General features: G+C 43.0%; 1 protein-coding gene across 1 annotated transcript in view; it reads right to left on the bottom strand.

The window, feature by feature from the left end:
• Positions 1-26174, bottom strand: part of ADAM12 (ADAM metallopeptidase domain 12) — a 187604-nt gene that overhangs the window by 129036 nt on the left and 32394 nt on the right. Inside the window, exon 3 of the mRNA XM_063162878.1 lies at positions 8396-8469. Within this exon, the coding sequence (XP_063018948.1) occupies positions 8396-8469 (74 nt within the window). The remainder of the gene's footprint in view (positions 1-8395; positions 8470-26174) is intronic.

The following is a 26174-nucleotide window of genomic DNA, read 5'->3' as shown; positions in this document are numbered from 1 at the left end:
ACTTTGCTGCTTTTCTTCTTCAAAATGTGAACAAATTCATCCTCGAGGCTCTCAAAATGTGAACAAATTCATCCCTGAGGCTCTGCTGGGAGGAAATGAGACGAATAAATGTGGGGATCCCTCCTTCCCTGTGGGGCTGTGGGAGGTGGGTTGGCTGGGACAGGGCACGAGCACCTCCTGGAGCCGCACACTTTGCAGGCAGGGATGGGTTTGCATTCCTCCAGCAGCACCTCCTGCCATCCTTGGAGCCCTGAGAAACTGCTCTGTCACTTGGAAAGGAACTGACATTTTCTGGAAAGAGTCTCAAATTCAGCGTCCAGCAAAGCGTCTGCTTCTCCTCTGAATTCAGCCCCAGACACAGAAAAATCTTGTCCTCAAATACCTTTCACCTGCCTTTTTCTCTCTTTCTTCCCTAATTTTTTTAAATTCTATCTTTTCCTTGCCCTTTTTCGTTTTTGAAGAGGCAGAGGTAGGTGCAGAGAGGCAGCTGTAGCAGCAGCAGCTCTGCAGACATGCCTGCAGCCTGAGTCACACATGAGAAATGGAAAAGGAGCTCTTACATCAGGGATGTTGAATCGGATCCTGCCCAGAGAAACATCCAGGAATCACACTCTGCTGTGGACACACATTCCTCCCTTCCCCTGCTTTCCCTCCTCTTTCCATGGATTTTGTGGCAGAGGAGAACCCCGAGGTTTTTAGAGAGGGGTCTGTGCACTTTGGCCACCTTCCCTGCAGCCCTGGCAGGGAAGAAATGCTTGAAATGCTGAAGGCTGCCCTGCTGTGCCTATGGAAATTCATACACACCTGGAAATCCCTCATAAGGGAGCTTGGAAACGGGGGAAAAAAGAGAAAATAAAGAAGAAAAAATGAAAGAAGGAAGAAAGAAAAATAATATAACAGAGAGACAGGCTAGATGAACATTCAGGTGGGAGCTCCTACACTCAGTTCCTGACTGAGATCTTTAAAGGAAAGTGAGGTATGAAATCCTATGAGAACAGCATGACCAGTGTCTCCTTAGCCCCTTAAAAAAATCCCTACACTCAGTTTGTGATACAAATTACTTCTTCTAACCCTGCAGGGATGTAGACTTAGAAGAACCTTATCCCAGGACCTCAAAACACAAATCATGTGGGGCAGATGTGAGGGGAAGGCTTTTATCTAAACTCCATGACCACAGCATGGCAAAGCTGCCAAACCTGAGGATTTAAGCATGACTGCGACTATACTATCAGGGGTTTGCTTTTGGTTGGTTTGTTGGTTTTTTTAAAAAACTTGTGGCAAAGCAGAAAAAAATTGAGGACATGAATCTCAAGTATTAGAATGAAAGACATGATAAAAAGAATCTTAAATCTTACATCCTGCTTTGTGAATTTTTTTTCTGCTGTGATATCTCTTCCCAGTTTGTTCTGACATGGACACACATTGCCAGGTCTTCCTCCTCCTGCTCCTCTTATCTCCCTTCTGCTACATCCAACCTCCAGCTAAAATCCCAGGGGGCAAACTCAGGGGAGGGAAAATTCCATTAATCATAAAATCATGGAATGGTTTTGGTTGGAAGGGATCTTAAAGATCACCTCATTCCTCCCCTTGCCATGGCAGGGACACCTTCCACCATCCCAGGGTGCTCCAAGCCCCAATGTCCAACATGGCCTTGGGCACTGCCAGGGATCCAGGGCCTGCCCATCCTCAACTGTGATGCTAAAACTTATTTAAGCCCTCCCTGTGGTTCTGAAGCCAGAAAACAATATCTATAAATGCTTTTAGAAGTCAGGAGAACCCTCCTGGGTGTGGCCTGGTCTCTGTGCAGGTGTTGTGAGAAGGAGCTCAAACACCCCAGGTCTGCCAGGGCAGTGAGGCTGCAGAGCAGAGCTCAGCATTTACCCCTCACTGCTCACTCTTGTCAGGAACAAATTTAAAAAAAAAAAAAAAAAAAAAGAAAAAGACAAACAAAAAAACCAACAGCTAGAAGGATTCTGAAACCTGCCCAAGGAGCAGACAGAAAAGCCATGTGAGGAGGCCTCGGGAGGTTTGTGAGGCACGGCTGGCTCCAGCCGGCCGCTCCCATCCCCTCCCTGCCAGCCTGCACAGGAGCTGGGACACCAGCGCTCCTTGCCACGTGGGCTGCACTATCAGCAGCACATCACCAGCTTTCCAGAAGGTTTTTATCTCCTGTCTCCCCCCCTGTTATGAATTTTCTCTCCTGGAGGATTGCACGTTGCCCGTGCTCGCTGTCACGGCGCTGGGGCTGAGGGAGGGAACAACATTCCTGCTCCTTCCCCACAGCCAGCTCTCCTCCCCACCTCTCTGCTGAGCCACAGCAAAGGGAAGTGCTGAAAACCTCACATTCTGCACACCAAAGGGAGGTTAAAACACAGCTCAGAAAACACTGGAGTCTACTGCTGCAATGTATTCTGAGAGTGCCACCTAAAGCAGGCTGATTCTATATTCAATTTATTAACAATTGCCTATTACTGTTGTATCTTTAATTAGAAGGGACAGCTCAGGATTGTTCTCACAGAGTGAAAAAGTAAAAATCCTTGGGTTCCCTTGGCTTAAAGCTTCCAGCTGATGACACTCTAGAAACTCAGGAAAACACTTGTGCAGAGAAACCAGCACCTGTCCCACCCACCAGACTGATCCTGTTTGCTGTGTGAACGAGGTCTGTAGTTCTGCAGAACACACACAAATGTGTGTGTGAAACTTCCCACAGCTCAGTTTTCCCAGAGAAAAGGGTTGGATCCCTCAGTCCTTCCCTCCTGCTCAGGCTGCAGAGTGGGGATGGAGCAGCACTGACTCCCCTGACCCCAAGTGTGCCCCCAAAAGCAGGGTATAGGATTTGAGTAGGACACAGCCCTCTCTTCTCTCCAGGGAATTTGGCACAGCCCCATTATCCTCCTGTTTTGTAGGCACTGGAAGAGAAGATTGACCTTGACAGACTTTATGACAGCCACAAAAATGTCGCAGAATTTGTATTTCTGAGTCTTTTTATCCTCATGTTATATCAGCATATAAATATCTTCTTTCACTGTTCCTTTCTTTTGGGGTATTCATGTGAGGAGTGGAACTCCTTATGGAGAACTCATGTTTGTGGGGGCTGGAACTAGGTGATCTTTAAGGTCCCTGTCAACCCAAGATTTCTATGATCCTAAGATAAAAAACAGACCAAGAAAGCAGCAGTTTCTCTCTTGATGGTGCTGAACTCTTTCACTCCAAAATGACACAGCCAGAGGTAGCCCTGACCACACAACCTCAACGGCCATTGCTAAAAAAACATAGAAAAAACCTTTGTGTTTCTTAATGCCCACGCTAAATATTTCATTTTTAAACCATAAACCTCTGGGAAATACCTGTACCTTAGAGCCACAGACTGATCCCAATTTACTGTGGCTCTGGCAGCTGAATTGCCATATTTTGGTGTGGTTTAGACCACCTGACTGCCATGGTGCCATTGCAGAAGGAGAAAAACTGGTCCATCGAGGAAAGTGAAAGTTTTTACTTCAATTCTGGTGAAATCCCAACTGTCAGCTGAGGCTGAAATGCTGCAGTACAGCTGCCAGCTCCAGCACTTGCAGATAAACCAGGCTGAGGTCACAGGTTTTTGGCTAAGACACAGCACAGAATTATAATAGCAAGTATATTCTGACAGGTCCCAGCTCTCTGTTTGGGGTTGGTTTGTTTAGATGTGTTTCTCTCTCTGTATTTCCAGCCATTGATTCTATAGAAGCATGTCAGTTCATTAACAAATCCAGTCAGCTCTTTCCTTTGGCACTGGGAATGGGTTGTTTCCCTGCTAAATTAATCCAGCTCCAATGTCACTTGCACACCAATCAGTGCTCCCATTCAGGGAGGTCGGGCACAAAAGAGGAGACAATGACTTCTTTTCTTTTAACCAAAAAGGGAAAACAAAACATTGCTGAACTCTGAGGCCTCACTGGAGCTGGTCATGGCAGCACTGTGCATGAAGATGGTTACTGCCTGATTTCCAGCTCAGGGAATTCTGCTGGAACCTTCTCAATCCCAGGGAAAATCTTTCAGAGTGACCTCCAACACATCCCAACCCATCCTGGGTGCTGGGCCTCCATGAAGATGTGGAAAATGTGCAAGGGGGACAATCAGAGATGACCTAAACCTCTGGAGTTCTCTGGGACGTTAAGGGTTTTGTAGGATAAGAGGGAGGCTTATACCGTGGCCTGAGTTGGATTTTGTCTCCTGATAAAATGGAAGAATTTTTACAGAGGGAATAAAAGGCAGCAACGTAACCTCATATATTGCCTTTTTTATATTGCTTTGTTAAGGCTGGGCTATAAACCTGACAAAAAGGAGCATAAAATGATGGGGAAATGAAGAGTGAACCCAGCTCCTCTAAAACATTGCAGCTTTTTCTTTCCATTGCTGTGTTCCAATGGATACTGCCAGTGGCCCAGCAGCCACAAGCACACTGATGTCACCCTCACTGCTCCTTCTGCAAAGCTGGACAATGAAATCCTGGCAGAAGGAAACTGTCCAGGACACACCTGGGGTGTTCTTGACGTCCTCAGGGACAAAGCTATTCTCCCTTCATACTCACCCTCATATGCCCTCAGCTTATCTCAGCATTTCATCCTTCTGTGACATCCCCAGCCTCAGGTACCCACAGGAGTCAGCACTGGGAAAGTTCCCCAGCATCTGTTCACAGTTACATTGCTCTGACATTCATAATTATGACCTTTGTCAGCAGATCATGTAAGCATGAAATTAGCTTTGAAAATCAGCAACTCCTCTGCCTTCACCTGGGTCACTCACATGTTTGAAGTTAAAAGAACACTGAGGAGCTTTGCTGCGTACAGACCTGGCCCTGACAGAGTGCAAAACGTTTCCAGTCCCAGACAAACAGTCAGTAGCCACAGACTGTTCCACTCTCCAGCTCAGATTTAATCTTACAGGGGCTCTGTTTCACTGACACAGCCGTGAACTGCTTCCCTCCAAGACCCACATGCTGCAATCAACTTCCAAGGGATTTCTGAGTGCATACATTACTGTCCCTTGCACACCAGCAGAGCATCAGTATTACACATGTAATGCACCCCAGCCCGGCCAGCTGCTCCAAAAAGTGGTTTATTTTGCAGCTGATGGATGCTTTGCTGATTCTGGAAATCTCTCCATATGACAAGTGTTTCTAAAACATTTAAGGCACTACAGAGCTGAAGGTTCTCAAGAGTGCAATCATCTTTTGCAGCTAAATCATGGTAAGGAATGTACTTGCAACGTGAGCTCGCTCGCAGGTTTTCTGCCTGTGACAAATTGAATCCAGCACAAAATAATTTTGGGGTTGCAATTACAAATGGGCAGTGCCTGGAAATTAATCACCAAAGTATTTAATGAATATCCACAGAAGTAATCTCAACAGCTGCAAGCCATCGAGATTTTGCCATTGAGATTTCAAACCCTAGGCTGCCAAGTCAGGTACCAGTAACTCTTCCAGAAGTCACTCAGAACATCTTCCCCAGTACATATGAACACATTTTGATGGGTCTAAATAGCAGAAAACACCAAACTGACATTCAGTATTTCCACAGATAACAGATGGTTTCACACGTTGCTCCCCACTTGGGGTTGTCTAATGCATCTGAATCGTGTTTTGAAACTTAACTCAAGGTTTGGAAAATCTCTAAGGTTTTCAATAAATGGAGTTTAATGTCAAGACTACTCAAAGCAGCTGTTCCTCCCAATCATGGAAAATCACATCCAGGTTTTTTTTTGCATGACCCAATGCAGAAATTATGTAATTTAGGGGTTCCATGCACCTCCACCCCCACCATTCTCCAATGCTTACATGAAACCACAGAAAGATAACAGCACACATCTCAGAGCTTCGTGTGCTGCCACTTTCTACTCCAGACAAGGTGTCTGTGTTTCTCTCTCCATTACTACCTGCAGCAGGTGAGTAATGGCTCAATGCTTGCACCTGACCTCCATGTTCCACAGCAATATCAGAAAGAGGGAGCAGGGGCTCATCTGCATCCTTGGAGATTCCCAGGACACAGGGATGGGAATGCTGCTCCCTTCCCCAGGTTTTTGATGAGCTTTTCCCACCTCTGGAGTCCAGAACCCACAGGGCCAGCCTGGCCTGCTGCCATCAGAGGTTTGCTCTGCAGAAATGCAGGCTCTCATTTCTCTCCTGGGCATTATTTCCCACTCCATGCCCCTGCAGAGTCCCTGGAAGCAGCAGGATGTTCCTGCCCCATCACCTCCCGTGCCAGTGACAACACCAGCACTACAAACAGAAGAAACACAACCACAACTTCCACAGACAAGCAGAAAGAGCTTGGCACTGTTTTCCCTGGGAAGCACAGCCCAGTCCTGCAGAGCAGTGCCTGGTGTGATTTACAGAAACAAAAACTGACCTACACATGCACACGCTGAGAAAACTCCTGCATGGACTTGCAACACCCAGACCATAATCTCTTAGGAAAATCTAAGTCAGAAAAGAGCAAAATGATTTTGCAAGATCCTGACCAACTTTTTCCCTGTGGTTTGGGATCTGTGAACTGCCTCGTGTGCTACAAATGCCAAACCCAGGCAAGGCTGATTGTTCCATTCCCCAACACTGCCTCAAAGTTCCTGCTGGGATGAGGAACCTCATGTTGTCAACACCACACACAGCTCTTCCAGAATGCAAACCTTCAGCTGGACAATCCACCAAACTAAAAAACGATTCCAGTTTACCCCAACTGAAAAATAATCATTGATAAATGCATTTCTTCAGGAGCAGATCTCAACATCTCCAAATCCATGCAGTCACACAGACGCCTGTGGAGGTAATTTATTGCATTTTCCTGTCCTGCTTCTAAAAGAGGTGGAGATTGCATCCTACAGTCTCCTAAATCTGACTTTATTACAGGTAAAAGAGAGTTTGGTATGTTCAGCAAAGCCTGTATTAGCAGTTTTATGGTTTTTTTATGTTTTTATGTTCTTTTAATCGCTGACATGGAATGTAAATAGTTTCCTCAATCGCTGCATACTTCCCATTCCTGCAGGAAGGCACACCCTTCGACAAAGATTAAGAGAATATAAAGTGAAATCCCTGTTTACTAAAGGAATTAAATTCTCCTCTACTTACTGGAACACAGCAACCTGTGCATGGGGGATCCACACACCCTTCAAGGACAGGTTTCCAACAGCTAAGGGGCATTAAAAATAACATAAAGGAAGCTCAAGATCTGGGCTCAGTGTTGAATAATAAAGTGAACTGGAATTCATCACAGCTGGGTAACATTGGGGTTCATCCAAATGACTGGGAATAAAAAGCATCTTGCACTGTTTTACTCCAGAGGACTAAAGAGGTGCCCCATGGTTTTCCATTGATGTTGTCCATCCCCAGCCTCCCCTGGACATTTGCTTTCACAAGCACATTCCTTCCTCCTAACACATCCAACTGCATCGCTCACATCCACGCTCTCTCTATTAAACTGAAAAAAAATACCTTTGTGGCTTTGATTCCCCAGCAGGGGAACCTGCAGAACTCACAGATCCTTGGGAACTGTTATAAAAGGTTTTCCCTGGGTTGAGAATGATCTTTGGTTTGCCTTTGACAAACAGCACACAGTTGTCCTGATCTGGATTCCCACCATATATCCTTGAGATTCTCTCAGGGGAAAACAGAACTTGTCTACTTGCAGGGTAGACGACGATTTGATGACTTTTTCCATTTGTCATGGACTTCCAGAGCAGTGATTTCATTCTTGTATGGTTTTGGTTTTTACCAACTCTGCCCATGGGATCACATCTACAGCAGTCCCTGATCCCTCTCTGAAATCTCATGGACATGAGCAGGATTTGCCAAGAGCACATGGAAAAAGGTGCACACAAACACAGGCTCAAGATGCTCAAGCCCAGCATTGGTCCTGGGCTGCAGGAACAGCACAACCATCCCATCATCAGCCCCTTGCCAGCAAACCCAGAGAGCTCCATTTAACATTCCAGCAGGGCTTAATTCCCAATTATTGACTCTTCACCCCTGATGGACCCCTGATAGAGCAGATCATGGCTGCAGACAGCATTAGGAGGCATGAGTCCTCCCCAAAAAATTCCAGAGACTGTAGGATATTCCAGATTACTATAAATAAAAGGCCTTGCCACAGGAAAGGAGGACAAATCCAAAAGAAATACACAGGAAAACCCTGAGAGACAACATGTCCATTTTCATCCCCACATAAATGCACACAACTATAGAGATTCTTGCTCTATCAGCAATGCACAAATACCCATAATCCAAACTGGAACAAAACTCTCTTGCTAGGGGACTCTTTATAGGGGACCAGTAGCAAAACTGGCCCCAGGTTAATTTTAAACCATCAATTTTAAAATTATAACCTTCCTCCAAGAGTACAAAGTGACCATGCAGCAGGGTACTTACTCATTCCTCTCCAGATTGATGACCAGATGTTTATTTTCAGCTTGAATTACAAACTGCAGCAGTGCTGGGTGGTTCTGAAAAAGGAAAACAGAATTGGCTGAGTCCAAACCCAGAGCCCATCATCCTGCACCCTGCTCTGCCAGGGAAATGGACACATCATGGAATCAAAGGAAGGTTTGGGTTGGAAGGGCTCTTAAGAACCATTTAGATCCCATGGGCAGGGACACCTTCCATTGTCCTTCAGCACCCTCACAGGGAACAATTATTTCCCAATATCCAAGATTTCAAATTTTTATTTCAAATTTTTATTTCAAATTTGTATTTCAAATTTGTATTTCAAATTTTTAAGATGTATTTCGAATTTTTAAGATGTATTTCAAGCTTTTCATAAGGCATAATTAAGTTTCATCCTAAAAGAAAGAAGAAGTGGTGTTGTAGAATTAAGGGCATAGAATATCCTGAGTTGAAAGGGACACATAAGGATTGTCAAGTGCAAAAAATGTGCAATATAAATAAAAATATGTTCAACAGTATTATCAAGTATCTGTGACAACAGATAAAGTATTTATGCATATACAAGTATTTAAGAGAACTATCTAAACAAGACACCAGCAACAGAGCTCACAGAAATCCCAGTTGCACTCCAGCATGGATCAGGACATCTGGATTGCATTTTCAAGCACCATCATGACTGCGTGCAATCTTCACACTGCCTTTCCCCTGCTTATAAAACCCCAGTTCTTTTTCATCTCAAGCATCCAAAGGTAAACCAAATAAATTTTGGGTGAGCTGTGAGAGGGGGTCTGGAGCAATGAAGGCCTAAAGACTTGCAGGAAGGGACAATGCACCTACACAGGCTCTGGAAACTGCACTCCCAAGGAGAAAGCACAGTTTGCAATATGCTGGCTACTCGTGATTCAAAAGACTCAGCTCAAATATATTTTAAAACTGTTTACATTTAACTTACATTTCATTAAACAAACTCACTGGGTTGCGCGACAGCATTTCCTTGTTTGAAATTCCAACAGTAGCTCCATAAATCAGCTGTTCCTCCATACACTCAAGATGCTTTTCTGGAGATTTGTGTCAGCCAATTGCAGCTAGAATCATTTTAGGATTCTAGTGTTTAATTGATTTATTGAGAAATGTGTCTGAATTTGTGATTGCTGCAGCAGAGCCCCAGTGGAGCCTCTGTGACAGACAGAGCATCCCCGTCCATGGAATGCAGTGATTTCCAAATTGTTTGAAAAATTAGAGATGTTTGTTAAAAAGCAAAATTATTGGGAGGCTGTCATAGACTAAACAAAATTGTTCAAATGAGAAATAGCTGAGAAGTCCCCAGTGCTCTGAGGCTTTACTGAGCACAGGCTGGGAGTGAGATACCATTGCTCTATCCAAAGTGTCCTGCTCGTGAGAATCCAAACGTGCTTTCTCAGCAACAGCATTGAAATTCTGCATCTCTGTGAACTCTGCAGAAACCAGATCCCACTAGAATGCTAAATAAATGCTTCAGACTATCCTTGGCACTCAGCAAACACATGGGAGTCATTTATTGGCATGAATATTTAGAAGCAGTGTTGATTATGACTTCAATATTAGTGCATTGCTTCCAAAACCCATGAGATCTACAGAATATGGAGTTTTGAGAGAGCAAACCACAATTAATTACAATATAACACAGTAAATAATTAAGATATTGCAGTGGCACAAATGGATTCTTTTCAGCTGAAGGCCCTCTTAATATGGAAATGACAACTATGTTTATTCATGAGTTCACAGTGGTACTTATTTGACAGTCAATGGATGTTGGTAAAGTTGCAAAGTTAAAAAAGCAGCTGCAGAATAGAACAGGCTGTTACAAGACAAAATCATCTCTCAGAGAATTCCTAAAGCTGAAACTTCTTCTCATGGAGCACAATAATGTCCCCAGTTATGGATGCTGCATTGCTGTGCACAAGACCCAGGTTCAGAATCTTGCTTCACCATCAATTTTTCTTTCAAACAAATGGCTCATTTCCTTCTTTTCCATCTGCGAGGAGATGAGACTATATTTTTTCTTAGTCTGACTGGAATTCATAAGCACAAATACAGCAGAAATTACCCACTGCACAGGTGTTAGGGTGACTGCAAACAGAAACACTTGAAATTATAAATTTCTAATGGTAAAGAAAAAATGAGTCTCTTTCAGAAAGGGCATTTGAGGTTTGTGCTTTGGTTTTTCCTCCTCTTTTTTTAATCCATACTCCTGTGAAGTTAATTCAGATTTTTTTTTGTGTTAGGGCTTTTTTGGGGGGTTTCTTGCAGGGGCTGTGGAGTCTTCCTTAAAGTTTTTGCACATTTTTGCCACAACCCCCTAGAAGTTCATTTTCAATTCCATGGAACACTGTGATACCCTACCCTTAGAATCAATATTTTCAAACCTGAGTCGCAGGGTGAAATGGAAATTACTATAAATATAGATATTAGAGCACAGCTTTATATTTTCCACAGAGAAAAATCAAAAAAGCACCTTCTGGGGGTACAGAGCCTCCTGCTCAGAATGTTTGAGAGTCACTTGTTCTAAGTCTTCCTTAAGAACCACAAAAAGTCATTTCTACGCTAGTGCCACAAATTATTCCCACACTGATCCCTTTAAAATTATCCACAGTGGAAGCCAAGTGGACCTGATGAGAGTAGCATTATCTAAACCATAATAAAGAATTTTTTAGGGTCCCAGTTTCTTTTCTCTACAGACTCAAGTTTTCTACTTCTCTCCTAAAACTGCAGTTTGCTGTTTCCCTTTTTGGTGATTTTTTTGTGGCATAAGAGAAGATTTCATCACTGCACACAAGCTTCTCCCTGATATCCTAAGAGGCCAAACATCAGGATGACTGAAACAGGAATCTCCATAACTCCCCTCTTATTTAGAAGATTTGCATCCAAAATCTCCATCAAATCGTATTTTAAAAAAGCAGGAAAAGCATTTCCCCCCCTTAATTTGCTTCTCCCTTGCTTGGAGCTGAGGGGTTTTGGTCTGAATTGACTTCAGAAAAACTCAATATTCTGAAGGAAATTAGTGAAACATTAAATCAAGGTCAAGCAAGAATTCTCACTGATTAAGCAGATTAAGAAAAATTATAAATCAGCACTTGATTAACTAGAAGATGAAGGGACAGCAGCCTATTTCTGAGTCAGAAAAGTTCTGCAGTAAAACTACTTTAACTAGTACATGTTTCATAAGTACTGCTTTTTTTTTTTTTTGCTTTTAAAATCCCATTGATCCTCAGTGAGAAAAGGAAAAGAAAGGACAGTTTAGGGATTAAGGGCTTCCCCTGTGAATGTGGGGGTGGTGTTGGGAATTTAATAATAATGATATACAGCTACAAAATAACCCATTTCTATTCCTGAAATACTTGTGGAGAAGATACATTTGGAGAAGATTTGTTCACCTTGGTGGGATGCCCATTCTGAAATCTGAATGCAAAGGATTTGTCACTGAGCAAAATCTTAATTCTTGCTGGATCCCCCTTTCCTCTGGGCTGTGATCCCACTGCAGGGCTCTGAGCTTTTCCCTACTGGAACTGGGAGAGAAGACTCCAAGTAATTTCTTATTACATTTGAAAAGCAGAAAACTGATGGAATGGAGAGTCCTAACACATCTGTCTTTGCAGGTCCCTCTCTATAAAAATAAAGGACTTTATTGGATTGAGATGCATGAGTTAGATCAGCACACACAACTTTAAATAAATTCTAGCAATTATATAATAGGAATAAAGGCAAATATCTACAGATAAGGAAAAGAGTAAAAATGAACTCAAAGCAGCAGCATTAATTCATTTGGAAACAGAAATGCATTTTCAGCTGTATCCAGTGTCTAAATCCACTGTTTGAGGATAGAGATCAGCACAAGAAATAGAACCAAAAGGGGTCATTTTGCTTCTCTGGTTTCCAAGTTTTAAATTATATCCTGACAGGGCCAGACTGAAATAGGCAGGTTTGTTTAATCCAGCAAAGTGGTTTCCAGGCCCTCCAGAGCTGGTATTAACTTTGCTAAAGCCAGCTCTGCAATAGGCTCAGCTTTGCCTGGGCCCAAGGTGACCTTGGCCCATGCAGTGCTGAAATGGGTAAAAATTGGTAAGATAGAAAGGAAAAAAAAAAAAGGTAATTAAGAGGAGAATTATGGCTTGTAATTAGCTGTATGCAGTGTGGCTCCTGACATTCCACAGGGAGCTAAATAAAAACTGTCCCCTCACAGGGGGTCACCTTTCATAATTACCTGCCTGGCCTTCATTTGAGGACACAGAAACTACATTGAGTCCAACCAGAGTCAATGACTGGACAGACAAAGGATTCTACCAAGGGGTCATTTGGGAGCATTTTTTCATCCACAGTTTTAAACTGTGCTAAAACCACAGATGGTTGCTGTCTGAGCAAGGCCCACTTTGGGGAGAGCCCACCTGGAGCAGCGAGTCCAGCTCTGGGGCAGGACAGGGACATGGAGCTGCTGGAGAAAGTCCTCATCACCATCACAAAGGTCATGAGGGAGGTGGAGCCAGGCTGAGAAATCTGGGAGTGTTCACCTGGAGAAGGCTCCAGGGAGAACTCAGAGCCCTTCAGGGCCTAAAGAGGCTCCAGGAGAGCTGGAGAGGGACTGGGGACAAGGGATGGAGGGACACTGTGGGAATCAGAAAAACAGAAACTCCCACAGACACTGGAGGGTTTGATCTGCAGCCTTGGATTGATGTAAAAATACAATACACAGATATTAAGCAGAAAAACCATAAACTCCTATTTCTACAGTTGTAAGTAAGAATCTGCCTGAAGTGAGTGAGAAACTGCACTGATGAGATGGTGAAGGTTTATAATGCAGGGGTGGGGCTGTATGGAACGAGCTGAGAGTTCAGAAGTTAGAACAGAAGCAGATGTGTGCCTGTGAGACAGAAGCCCATTGGACAAAAGCATCCTCAGTGCAGCAGAAGTGAGTAAAGGTGATGGGTCAGAAAAGCAAAATAAACCCTGTGGCAGCTGTCCATGGGGTTAGAAAGTTCTAGATTGCCTTGTAACAAAGAACTTGTGACTGCTCTGAGCTATGGCAGAATGCTTGCTGCTCTGAAATCTCAGGGGCTCTGAGACTGATGTTTGTCTGAGCAATAAATTGTTCTTAGCCTGAAAATTGTCCCATCCCTTCATTTCTAGTGGTGACAATGACAGGACAGGACACAGGGAATGGCTTCCACTGCCGCAGGGCAGGGATGGATGGGATACTGGTGAGAAAAATCTTCCCTGTGAGGGTGGGCAGCCCTGGCACAGGTGCCCAGAGCAGCTGTGGCTGCCCCTGGATCCCTGGCAGTGCCCAAGGCCAGGCTGGACACTGGGGCTGGGAGCACCTGGGACAGTGGGAGGTGTCCCTGCCATGGCAGGGGTGGGATGGGATTTAAGGTCCTTTCCAACTCAAACCTTCCTGTGATTCCATGATCCCATGTACTTTCTCCTCTATGCTCCTAAAACCCGAAATTCCAGCCCAAAAAATAATGGTTGTGAGATTGTTATCTCCTAAGCACAACTCTGGAAATTAAGGACCTTTGAGATTTATCAGGTAGTCACATTCCACACACACACAGGTTTTTTCTTGGATCAGAAGAGTTAACACCAGGAATTAGAAACTGCATAACTGGGGAAAGAGTCCATTATTTCCAGCAGGGCAAAATTCCATGCCATTTTCTGCTATCTATATGAAAATACCTTTTATTTCCCTCGTTTATCACACACTGACGTTCTGCATTAGTGCTAAAAGGTGTATTTACAGTATCAGATCTTTGGGCTGATATTATTCCTCTACTATCTATAAGACACAAAAAGGGAGAAGCTGGGAAATCTACAAGAAATAAAGTCACTCAGGGAATCTTACCATGGAAACTGGAACTCAATCCAACAAATGCAACCTCTCTACAAAAAATATACATTTAAGATAATTACAACCTGCAACAAATGCTGTAAATTGTATGCAATGCTTTTAAATCCATAAATACCTCCTGGTTTTCTTTTGGCTTCAGTTTAGAAGTGAACACAAAGTGCAACATTTTCTGCAAACACCTCCAAGACTAAGCAATATTTCATGTGCAAGACATGAAAACCATAAACATTTAATTCTTATGGTTTTGCAGGTTCCTGAGGGCAGCAAATTCAGCTGTGCTTTGCCTGCTCTCAGATGAGAAGGATGTATCCCTGTGGCTGCTTATAATGAGCACCAACTAAGAGAACAGAGCCTTTTGCAGTTGTTTTTTTATTTTCTTTAATGGCTCAGCAAAGACTCCCAAGCCCTTAACAAATTGGCTGAGCCAGTCCAATAATGTAGGAAACCAAAGAACTTGCAAGTTTGTCCCCAAGTTTATTTTAAAGACATTATGTGAAACCAGAATGATCAGATTTTTGCTTTCATGCTGGCTGTATAGAGAGATGCAAGATTCCTCTATCTGGAAGGCACAATAGCTAAATTTGGGGTTTTTAGATTTTATTTTTGTCTTCCTTTTCTTAACTCCTATAGCAAATTGCAACTGCTGCTTGGAAATAATCAGGCTTTCCCATCCTCTCATTTTCCTGCTCCCCACACTGCCATATTATAAATCAATGGAAGATTCTATAAATTTAAAGTTACATTTATAGTTTTATATTTATATTTTATATATTTGTAATGCATTGTATATATTTATGTTTATATTTATATTTATATTTATATTTATATTTATATTTATATTTATACCTTCATTATATATCATATATTAATATATATATAATATATAAAATATATATATTTCTTAAACCCTTCTGCCCCACATGATGTGGTAGAACCCATGGCAGATGAGGCCCTAAAACAACTTTTTTGCTCCATCCCTGACTTCCTTACAGGATTCACGGAATGGTTTCAGTTGGAAGGAATCTCTAAAGATGATCCAGTCCAATCCCCCTGCAATGAGCAGGAAAACCTTCCACCAGCTGGCAGAAAACCCCACCATGGAGCTCATGGGATGCAGATAAAATAGGAGCACTTGGGAACGACCCTAATTTGGGAAACTTCTCTTCATAATGAAAAGCACTTTCAATTAAAAGGAAAAACCTCAATATTTCTGTGTGCTGCCTCTGCAGCAGTGCCAGCCTCTGCCCATCAGGTGGTTTGGCAGCATCTGCTGAAGCTCCTGTCAATCTCCACATCTATTTTTAAATTCCCAGCTCCTCGCTCACTGTTGGTGCCCCAGGATCCCTATCCAGAGTTAAAAATCCAAGCAAACAACGCTCAAGAAAGAGGAAACCCAGAAGTTCATTGTGCCAGACCAAAATCAATAAAGTTACAGAGCTCCAGCTCCCCATTTCCTGCTTTCCATGCAGGAGTACAAAGCTAATGACTGCTCCTGGAAAGGGAAAACATGCTTACAACTCAGCTACATCCTTTCTGTGAGCTATTCCTGATTTACATTTTTTTAAAAATCAAAGGCTAACCAGGCTAAAACATGTTTAAAATGTCATAACACCAAGCAGCAAATATTTTAGGAGCAGATCCAAAATAATTGGTTTGATGTTTGAAAGAAATCTGCACCTTGTCAGGCTGAATTATGTTGTGAATTTATTCAGTATCAATAAAAAGTCAGGCATAAAACCTGAATTCAGCCTTTACACCATATTTTCATTATCAAGGACTGAGGTTACACTAAAATATATTAAGGTGCATTTAACCAGCTAAAAAGGGATTAGCAGAAAATTTTCAGCTTTATATTTTAAAAAACAAAGTAAAATAAATTCTTTTTTTTTTTAATTGAATCTAAGCAGTACAAATAGGGCAGCCTTGGTTTTTACAGCAGCTCTCCAATTATCCTCTGAACTACGTCAGTTAAAACCAGGTCAAAAATCAGTATTCCCTTTTCAGTACAAACCTTGCAACAACAAAAAAAAATCTTTGAAAGATTTTCAAAAACAAGCTCTGAGAGAACAATCATGGGTGAATGATGAAGAGGGGAACTGGTGCTGCCAACACTTTGAAAGAGCTGATGGGGAGCGAGCTGTGGGATCCTCCAGCTCAGGATGTGGGCTGGGAGAGGGATGGAGCTGGAACACAAAGCAGCCAGGGGAGCCTTTCCTGAGCCTCTGCAGGGCAGCCTTGGTGGGGATTTACTGTCCTTCCCTGAGTGCCTGCTGACCTGTGGGAGAGGGGATTCCTTGGGCCATGAAAAAAGGGAAGAAAGGAAAATGCAACAGCATGTGGTTTTGACTCAATGGGAATGACTGCACTGAAGTGTGAACTCGATTTTGTAGTAAGAACAAGCAATAAAAATAATAATAAAATACGTGTGATTTTAGCCAGCCCTCATTTACTGCAGTGTATCCCAAACACAACATGTCTGTCAAGGGTCATTTCCACAAATCTATCCAAGATCCCCAAATTTGCTCATCCAGGTACTGAAGTGGCTCCATGGAGTGCAGGACCTCCCATCCAGCCCAGCAAGACCAGCAGCAGGATCTCAGCTTGGAAGCAGGACAAGAGCAGCAGAGCTGCTGAATCGCAGCCTGAAGGAAGGGTGTGTTTGCTATCCCACCCCATCCCATCCCATCCCATCCCATCCCATCCCACCCCATCCCAATCCCATCCCACCCCATCCCAATCCCATCCCACCCCATCCCATCCCATCCCACCCCACCCCACCCCACCCCATCCCACCCCATCCCACCCCATCCCATCCCATCCCACCCCATCCCATCCCATCCCATCCCATCCCACCCCATCCCATCCCATCCCACCCCACCCCATCCCATCCCATCCCATCCCACCCCATCCCACCCCATCCCATCCCCTAAACTCGCCAGAGCCCTGCCTGTCCTCTGACACCCTGAGGAGGTGGCCAAGAGCTTGACTGATTGCACCAACAGAAATTTGAGTTTTTGAAAAATCTGGAAATCAAAAAATCTTTTTACTAGAGGGGGGGAAAAGTGAAACAAAAAACTCGAAGAGTCTAGTTAAAAAATGGGCTAAAAAATGAATCATCCCCTATATTTCTTTTCCTTACTGTATTCACAGAATCACAGCTTGGGTTGGGTGGAAAAGGAACTTAAAGCTCATCCAGTGCCACCCCTGTCATGGGCAGGGACACCTTCACTGTCCCAGGCTGCTCCAAGCCCCAATGTCCAACCTGGCCTTGGACATTTCAGGGATGTTGCCCCAAAAACTCAAAGTGGAAATACCCTGTAAGTTTCTGGGGGAGTGTCTGGGTGGCCTTATATTCAGAAAAGGCAACACGTCCTGAGAGATTTGAGAAGCTCATGGCAGCTCCTGCTCCTGACAGCTTTTACTGTCACCTCTGCACCAAGATGGGTCACTCTGTTAGACAGATATTTAACACCTGAAAATTTCCAGCCTGGGTTCAGACATTTTTTCCCTGCCTCCAAAGCAGCCCAGAAGCTGGCCCAGGAATGAAAGAAGCTGGAATTGGCTGAAAGGAAAGGCACAGTCATTACCCAGTATTTACACTGCATGTATGAATCACAACTGTTGCTGTGCTATCAAACAGATGGGAGCAGAAAGCACCTCTTGGTTGGAATCCATTATGTGCTGCTTAAACAATGCTTGGTGCAAGGCTGTGCAAAGAAAACAAACATGCCTGGGCTGGGGAAAATTGTCACAAAACACAAGTTAATAGTGCTGGCAGGCAGGAAGCAATTCACTGGGGCTGGGCTGCCTTAGCCATGGAGCAGAGCTCGCTGCAGACAGTCCTTTGCAATTTGGGTAATTGTGATGGGAGTGAGCAGCTGCTGAGATTTGCCAGTTTGAAATGGACGTGGACTTCTTTGAGGATCGTGCAGTGCAAATGCAGTAGATCCCTTTGGGTTGCTCCTGTCTGGAAAGGTAAAATTCCTTCCCTTTGTCAGGACACTGGGGGCTGAGACCTCCTTTTACCAGAAGTTTGATTACAACATCACATTTTCCCCATGTGCTCAAAAAGCCAAGGTCAAGCATGGACCATGTCGAAGGCTTCATCAGCTCGTTAACCAGTGTAATTATATTTTCTGCACCTTACTCCCTTTGTCCCACCATGCTTCCTGAGGGAATTCCCAGCTAATAGCTCTGCATTTCCCACCCACACATCCACTGTTCCAGAACAGAGCTGGAGCTGAGCAGCCAGCCTGACCCTCCTTGGAAACATCTCCCCTTCCACACACGGAATTATTGCAGCCATCACTTGTGGGGAGCCCAGGACGTGCTGTGCACTGTGGGGAGGAGATTTATGGTGGTAATTACTACTAAATTTACAAAGATAAATTTACAAAGATAAGTCCTCCAGGTGCTATCTGCTCTGTTCCTCTGCCTTGGGAAGGCACAAGCAGGTGAGCCTCAGGTGTCACACAGGGGTTGTGACACAAGGTGTGTGTGTCTGCTGGGGGAGCAGCAGAACAGAATGGGATTTCAGGGATAATACAAAATAAAATCCATTCTGAAATGTCAGAGTCATTACCTGAGCCACCCCTTTCACCCCTCGGTGTCACCTGCAGCAGTGCCAGGACAGAGGTTTCCCCCCAGCCATCTGGAAGGGTTACAAAACCATGGAAAATCAACCCCAAAATCCCATTCCGAAGGTTCAGCAAACTGCCACAGGGAGAAATAATGAGGAATTCAGTAGGAATTGTGTCCACTGAGACACAAACAGAGGTGGCCACCCTGTTCCCTGAACTGGAAGACAACTCAGAGAGCTTCAAGAAATCCCATAAATTTTCCTATCACTGAAAGAGGGTTTCAGATGCTTTTTGTTTCCCGTCAATACAAATCTGGCTGGGCTCAGTGAGTTCTATTGAATGCACATGTATCTCCTTCAAGCCACATTTCATGCTCTCCAAACATCTCCCTCTAAATTAAATCCTTTCATATTCCTTGAAAAGCACAGTTCTTAATTAGGAAAGAGTTCTGATTTTCCATTTTCATTAATTCATTTGATTTCAAGATCTTGAAGCCAAAGTAATTGCAACTAAGTGAAACTTACTGAAAGGCAAAAAGATACAATCAGTTTCAGACAATGAGAAAATTAAGGATTTTTCTTTTGAATGCAAGGTCTGGTCTAAATGTCCTGGCTAAACTGAATTCTCAACAATGCTACAATCTCCAGAGAAGCAATGATAGATGTTTTGCCTCTCTGAATGAACTCGGAGGGTTGGCTAGATTAATGCTTGAATTACTTAATTTATTTGGCTTAATTTATATGCTGTTCTTCATTTTCAGAGCCTCCCTCTCCCCCCCATCACAGAGCTGCACTGCACCAGGCCTGTGCCAAGATCTCTGAGCTCAGGCTGTGTTCTCCATGAACATCTTTCCCTGTTTGTGGCTCTGATTAAATCTCCTGCGCTAATTTGTTATTGCGCTCGCCGATCTGCTCCCAGATTCCAGTTCCCCTCTGCATCCCCAACACTGGAATGCAGAGCAGGACTGAGGGGCTGGGGTCTCATTTCCACTCTTTCAAACCCCAGTTTGTCTCTGATGGTCTTTCCAAGGTGATGAATGCCTTACACAAAGGCAGATAAAATATTCGTATTTTTTAAACTAATGAAAAGGGCGATTTCACCCCACTCTTGGGCTACTCAAGATAACTTGACAAACTTCCCAAAGCTGTACTTCCAAGACACATGAATCATTTTTATATCCTGGAATGTGCCCTAAGAGAAAGAAGATTTCCTAGTAAAGTAAATTATCCTGGAACCTGGGGGCAGCATCTCACATTTTTCTGCTTAATTAGAAAGAGACTTTGCCCAGAGATACCCCACCTATACAGTGACATTCTTGGAGAAAACAAATGGCACGGAGGAGTGTGGAAAGCACAGTAAATTTATCTCAGAAAGCTCATCCTGGAACAAAAACACATGTGCTGTTCTGACTGATACCCCCGGGTTTAAAGTATTAATGACCAATGTATTTCTTGCCACAAAGGCAAAGACAAAACACAGATAAAAACGTTGTTACCATTAATATCCACACAAGAAAAAAAAAAACCCTGTATACAAAAGTATCTATTCAGGATAATATGTATTTTAAGTTATCTAAATTTGTTATAAACTTCATTAGGCATCTAGCGACTCTTGGAGATAGTTTAAGTATTTTCAATTGCAATCTGAGCTTATAGAAAATATGTTTCTTTTCACATTACCCATCTGTTCCATAAGAATAAGCTATAAAAAAAATATTTCTAGAACAACTTCTTCCATGACGTATTAGATAAACCCGTGGCTCTCCAAAAATAACCCCTGGATCAAGGTTATATAAATTGATATTAAAGCTCAGCAAAGATCTGCTTTACAGTAAATCATCGAGAAATAGGACAGCCTTTCTCTATCGAAGGGCATGAGGTAAATAACTGAAGAGGAGGTAAAAACAGATAATCAATTATTTCAGTTGGTTTCAGGGTTACTGCTGGAATTTTCAGCCCCTTAGAGAAAACCCAAAAATCAATAGAGCACAGAATTTTGAGATAACAAAGAATGAAACATCTCAAAGGCATTTGCAACACGTGATAAAAGCATAAAGCGAAGTCTGCTCTCACCTTCAGAGTGCAAATGAACAGGAATATTCCTGAGTCTGCTCTGGGCTGAAAGAGGGAAAAATCCTGCAGAAGGCTCAGGGACCATCTCCATTTCCCACCCTCAGCCCATGGAGCAGAGCATCCCAGAAAGAACCAGCAGGAGCAGAACTCTGCAGCTCAGGAGGTGCTGGAGTCCAGTGTCCATAGGGATGAGGGAAAATTTGACTCTTAGGAACCTGGGAATAATGGGAGAAAGCAGCAGTGGCCCTGCAGCTGAGATGAGGAGCAAGCAGAGCTATAAACTAAAAACTTCATTTCAATTGTTCTTTATGGAATCAGATCTACTCCCAAGATCCTTCTGTGCAAAACCTGAGCATCCCATCCAGAGAGAGGACACTCTACCCACCCTCCTGGACAGCTCTCACTTGCTAACAGACCCTTCAATCCTGGATTTATGGTGTTTCTCCCTCTTTTCACTCCATTATTTGTATAATCCTACTCTACTTCTGCTCCCATCCCCAAAACCAGAAGCCAATGACTTGGCTCAGGTAGGAGAGAGCTGCAGCACAACACAAAATTTAACAGGAGCCACAGCTTCCACCCTAAACCAGTTGGGTTGGAATATTAAATATCCCAACCTCCATGGCATCCTGATCCACCTCTCTGATTTCAGTGTCTTTCCTTGAAATAAAACCAAAATTTAATATTACAAAAAGCTGAACTTCTGCTAAAGAATTCTCTTTCTCTTCACCCAGCTGAGAAAGGAGCTAACGTTTTAATTGTCTGGGTGTTATTTAGTCTGGGTCCAAGTTGTACAAAGCCAATAATTACAGGAGAAAGAAAAGCTGTTGGGTACCCATTTTCTACCCTCAGCAGAAAAGTGTTCCCTATGAAGTTTCAGGTATCTAAAAATCCAGAAAAAGAGTAATTTTATCCCTTGTTTAGCAGAGATAGCAAAGCTCCCAAAGGAGGTTCCCATGAAGCAGAAGGAGCAGTCTCCATTTTGCACTCAATCATAGAAAACGTGGCTTATGGGACCTCAGAGGTTCCTGCCCAGGAATCTCAGAGGAAAAGTGTTCCTATGAAGTTTCAGGTATCTAAAAATCCAGAAAAATCCAAATTTTATCCTTTGTAAGGCAGAGGTGGAAAAGCCCCCAAAGGAGGTTTCCATGAGGCAGAAGGAGAAGTCTCCATTTTGCACTCAATCATAGAAAATATGGTTTATGAGACCTCAGAGGTTCCTGCCCCATGTCAGGATCAACTACACCACTCTCATTAGCAGCTTTTCTCTGGCTTTTCTGAAACTCCAGTGCACTCAGAGACCTTTATCCTCCCTCCCTCATGATATGCATGTAAATACATCCTTTTCTCATTATCTTTATTACTGAGCTCTCTCTTGCTGCCTTGTAAGGCCATTCTTCTTGTCCCTGCTAGACAGGAGCACATCTAACAGTGTCACACAGAATAATTACTGCCTCTTCTCTGCCTGCAGGACCCATCAGGGCCCTGCTCAGCCTCCTCCTCTCCACACTCCCTGCTCCTCACTCCTCACCACAGCCATGGTTTCTCCAGCCATTCCTGCCTCTCCTTCCCTTGTCCTCCCACGTGAGTTATCTCCCTCATTTATTTTAATGACTGCTTTCCTTCCCAGGAATTATTCAAGGAGGAGGCTATGAGACATCTCCAGTCCCTGGGGCTGAGGCTCCTGTGGGATCCTCAGCCTCCCCCCTGCACTCCTGAGCCCTCCAGTATCAACCACTGAACCTTGGGATTATCACAAATCAAAGGCGACTCCGACAAAGGGGAGAGAATGATGCACCTGACTCTACTAATTTCAGAAAGTTAATTAATTACTTAATTATACTGTATTATTCTATACATTTAAAACTGAATCTGCCAAGCACTCAACCCTGCACTCAACTGCACACACTCTGCACTGAATCCTGTGACTGTAACCCAACAACAGTCCACACACATACACATTCTTGGCCCTAATACGCCAAGGAAACAAAACATCCTCACTTTGGATAAGCAATCTCCATATTGCATTTTAGTTTGGCACAATACAGGCACAGCAAGTGATAAGAATTGTGTTTTCCCTTTCTCTGAGGTTCAGAGAATGTGAACCTCAGAAATCCTTGGGAAGAACTGTGCCTTGCTTTTCTCTGTGCAAAGAAATGTGGCCACATGGGATGGTTTAGGTTGGGAACTACCCCTCTGATCATGGAATCCTTTAGGGTGGAAAACACTTCTCAGATCATGGAGTCCAGCCCTTAATCCAGCACTTCCAAGGCCACCACTGCCCCATGTCCCCAAGTGTCACATCCACTTAAGTTTAAATCCCTCCTGGGATGGTGACTCCATCACTTCCCAAAGAATGAACAAGTCTCACCCCACTGTTGCTCCTGAGCCATTTAACACTGCTTTTTGTTCTTCCAAACAGCAACAAGTCCAACTTTTCACTGAGATATGCACCTAAACTACTGAATTCCCACTCCTTTACAAAAAAAGCAAGCTGTAATGCTGCACTTCTTACATATTTTAATAACATCCAACTACACGAGTGTCTAAAACTTTGCTGTTATAAATAACATATTGCTGACATTTTGGTGGTGTTTATACAGCCGAGGCATATATTTTAGCAGAATAAAAAGAGAAAGGCTCCTGGAAAGGCACCTTTCCAGGAGGTGCCCTGGTTGTATCCCAAATATCAGCGAGCATGGTGTGCTCAGAGCAGGGCTCTGAAGCACAGGAGCCAGGCAGAGCCTTCTGGAAGGTTTAAAAGTATATCCAGCATTTCTGGAAATTCTCCTCCAGGCTCATCAGCATATCAATGGAGCAGGGCTCTGCAGGGGTTCCCCCACTGCTGATTTCCTGAGGTGATGAGGGAAGGAGCATTTTAGGGCCACATCCCAGCCTAAACGAGAAACCTTGATCACCAGGAGACTGAGGAATTGCAGAGAGGAACTCCAACAACCCCTCAAGGGGCACAAAAAAAGCCAAAAACATTTGAGGATTGACTAAACTGGTTACAGGAAGAGCAGAGATGCCCTGTGTGCACTCATCCCAAGGGGTGCCTGAGCTGAGAGATGATGCATTATTCCCCTCAGACAACAACCACTTGTTTTTACATCCAGCATGTTTTTAAGTAAACATCCTTTTCATTATGCATTTGTTAAAGCAGTGACAGCAGCTGCACCCCCCCAAACAACTCCATCAAATTGCAGTTTGCAAATCAAAATTCACAGATAAGAACACCTTGAACACACAAACTTTGCCTGAGGCTAAATACAAGTTATTTCCTCTCCCTGCAGCAAGGCTGTGACGGTGACATTGCATCAATAAACCAGCTCCCTAAAACTGAAGGAGCAAATTTGTGCATTCCAAGGGATGCAGAGGAGTGATTTTGTGGGATAGGCAACGACAGCAATAAATCGCTGCGACTTTATTTTATGCTGAATAAATTTCTCACTAGCTCAGGTGCCAGCCAGCACACTAAAAGGACAGAGCATGAAAACAACTTCACTGAGGTCCATGAGGATCTTATGAAACTCTCATTGCTCTGGCAAGGAAACCTTTGTATAGAATATGAAAATATATAATATTTTATTTTTATTTATTTATTTTTATTTTATGCAGAATAAAATTCTCACTAGCTCAGGTGCCAGCCAGCACGTTAAAAGGACAGAACATGAAAACAATTTCACGTGGTCCATGAGGAACTTTTGAAACTCTCATTGCTCTGGCAAGGAAACCTTTGTATAGAATATAAAAATATATAATATTTTATTTTTATTTATTATATTTATGTAATTTATTTTTTATTATTTCATACTGAATAAATTTCTCACTAGTTCAGGTGCCAGCCAGCACACTAAAAAGACAGAGCATGAAAACAATTTCTCTGTGGTTCATGAGGAACTTTTGAAACTCTCATTGCTCTGGCAAGGAAACCTTTGTATAGAATATAAAAATATATAATATTTTATTTTTATTAATTTATTATATTTATTTATTTATTTATTTTTATTTTATGCTGAACAAATTTCTCTCTATCTCAGGTGTAATCCAGCACACTAAAAAGAGCATGAAAACAATTTCTCTGTGGTTCACGAGGAACTTTTGAAACTCTCATTGCTCTGACAAGGAAGTATTTGTATATAATATAAAAATACAGAATGCAAAACCATAAAAACTACACCATGGCTGCTGGAAAAACCAAGCACATCTTGATCTTACCAGATAATTTGGCTTGAGTGTGATGGCCAGTGTCAGAATTCAAACCGAGCTTAAGGAATATACGTTGGTAAGCCACAGCTTTGTGTTACCAGGGTTGTATTGATTTTTCTTGCACTGAGAAAAATAAAGATTTTGCTGAAAAACAAGCCAACACTGCCTTTGAAGCCTTCAAACAGAGACTGGGCTCTTTGTCTAAATTGTCTAGTAAATAAGGCTGTGAAGAATTTTCAAATGCTATTTTTTTTTTTTTTTTTTTTGCACAGCAATATCAAAGTCTCCCTTTGTTACCTGCCTCAAAGTAACTGAATTATAGGAAATATTGTACACAATAATGGAGAGCTCCAGAAAACACTGATTTCATCCACATCAGCCAAACTATCTGCAGCAGCTGATCCCCCTGCAATGTGAAGCTGTGCAGTGATGGCACAGTTCATATCCACACTTGCAATAGCCTTTATTTCTTTTACATTATGCTTTTTTCCCCCCTCAATGCCTTATCCTAAAATTAGAACGGCTCCATCTCCATATATGAAGTTTATAGCGTTGCTGAGTCCATCACAAGGGCACACTGATAAACCCTGTGCTCCTAAATGAAATTCCTCCCTAATAACCTGTCCCAGAAAAGCAGAGCCCTGATAAGAGCTGCACTCCATGCTGTGCATCCTCCTCTCCACTGCCTGATTTTCTGATTTGATTTCAGTGCCACATCTTGCTGTAGCCTTATTCAGCTGCTTTCTCCTCACAGAGTTTTGCAAAAACAAATTCCAAACCTGGTTTGAGAGCAGAATCCTGAGATAAGGTTGGAAACAGAGCAGCTGTGTAAGTATAGATAGAAATCTCAATATATATAGATATATATATGCACATATATTGATAACTATCTATCTATATATAGATATATAGATATATCCACTCCATTAATACAAATACAGGAATATTCAGCAGTGTGGTTCTCCCTGCAAAAGAATTTACTCAAATCCAGCAGTTGTTGTCTCCATCTCACACAGATTTAGGGA

The sequence above is a fragment of the Melospiza melodia genome, chromosome 9 (assembly GCF_035770615.1).
Source record: "Melospiza melodia melodia isolate bMelMel2 chromosome 9, bMelMel2.pri, whole genome shotgun sequence".
Taxonomy (NCBI): Eukaryota; Metazoa; Chordata; class Aves; order Passeriformes; family Passerellidae; genus Melospiza; species Melospiza melodia.
The sequence above is the reverse complement of the archived record's forward strand: the minus strand, read 5'-3'. Positions and strand labels throughout refer to the sequence as shown.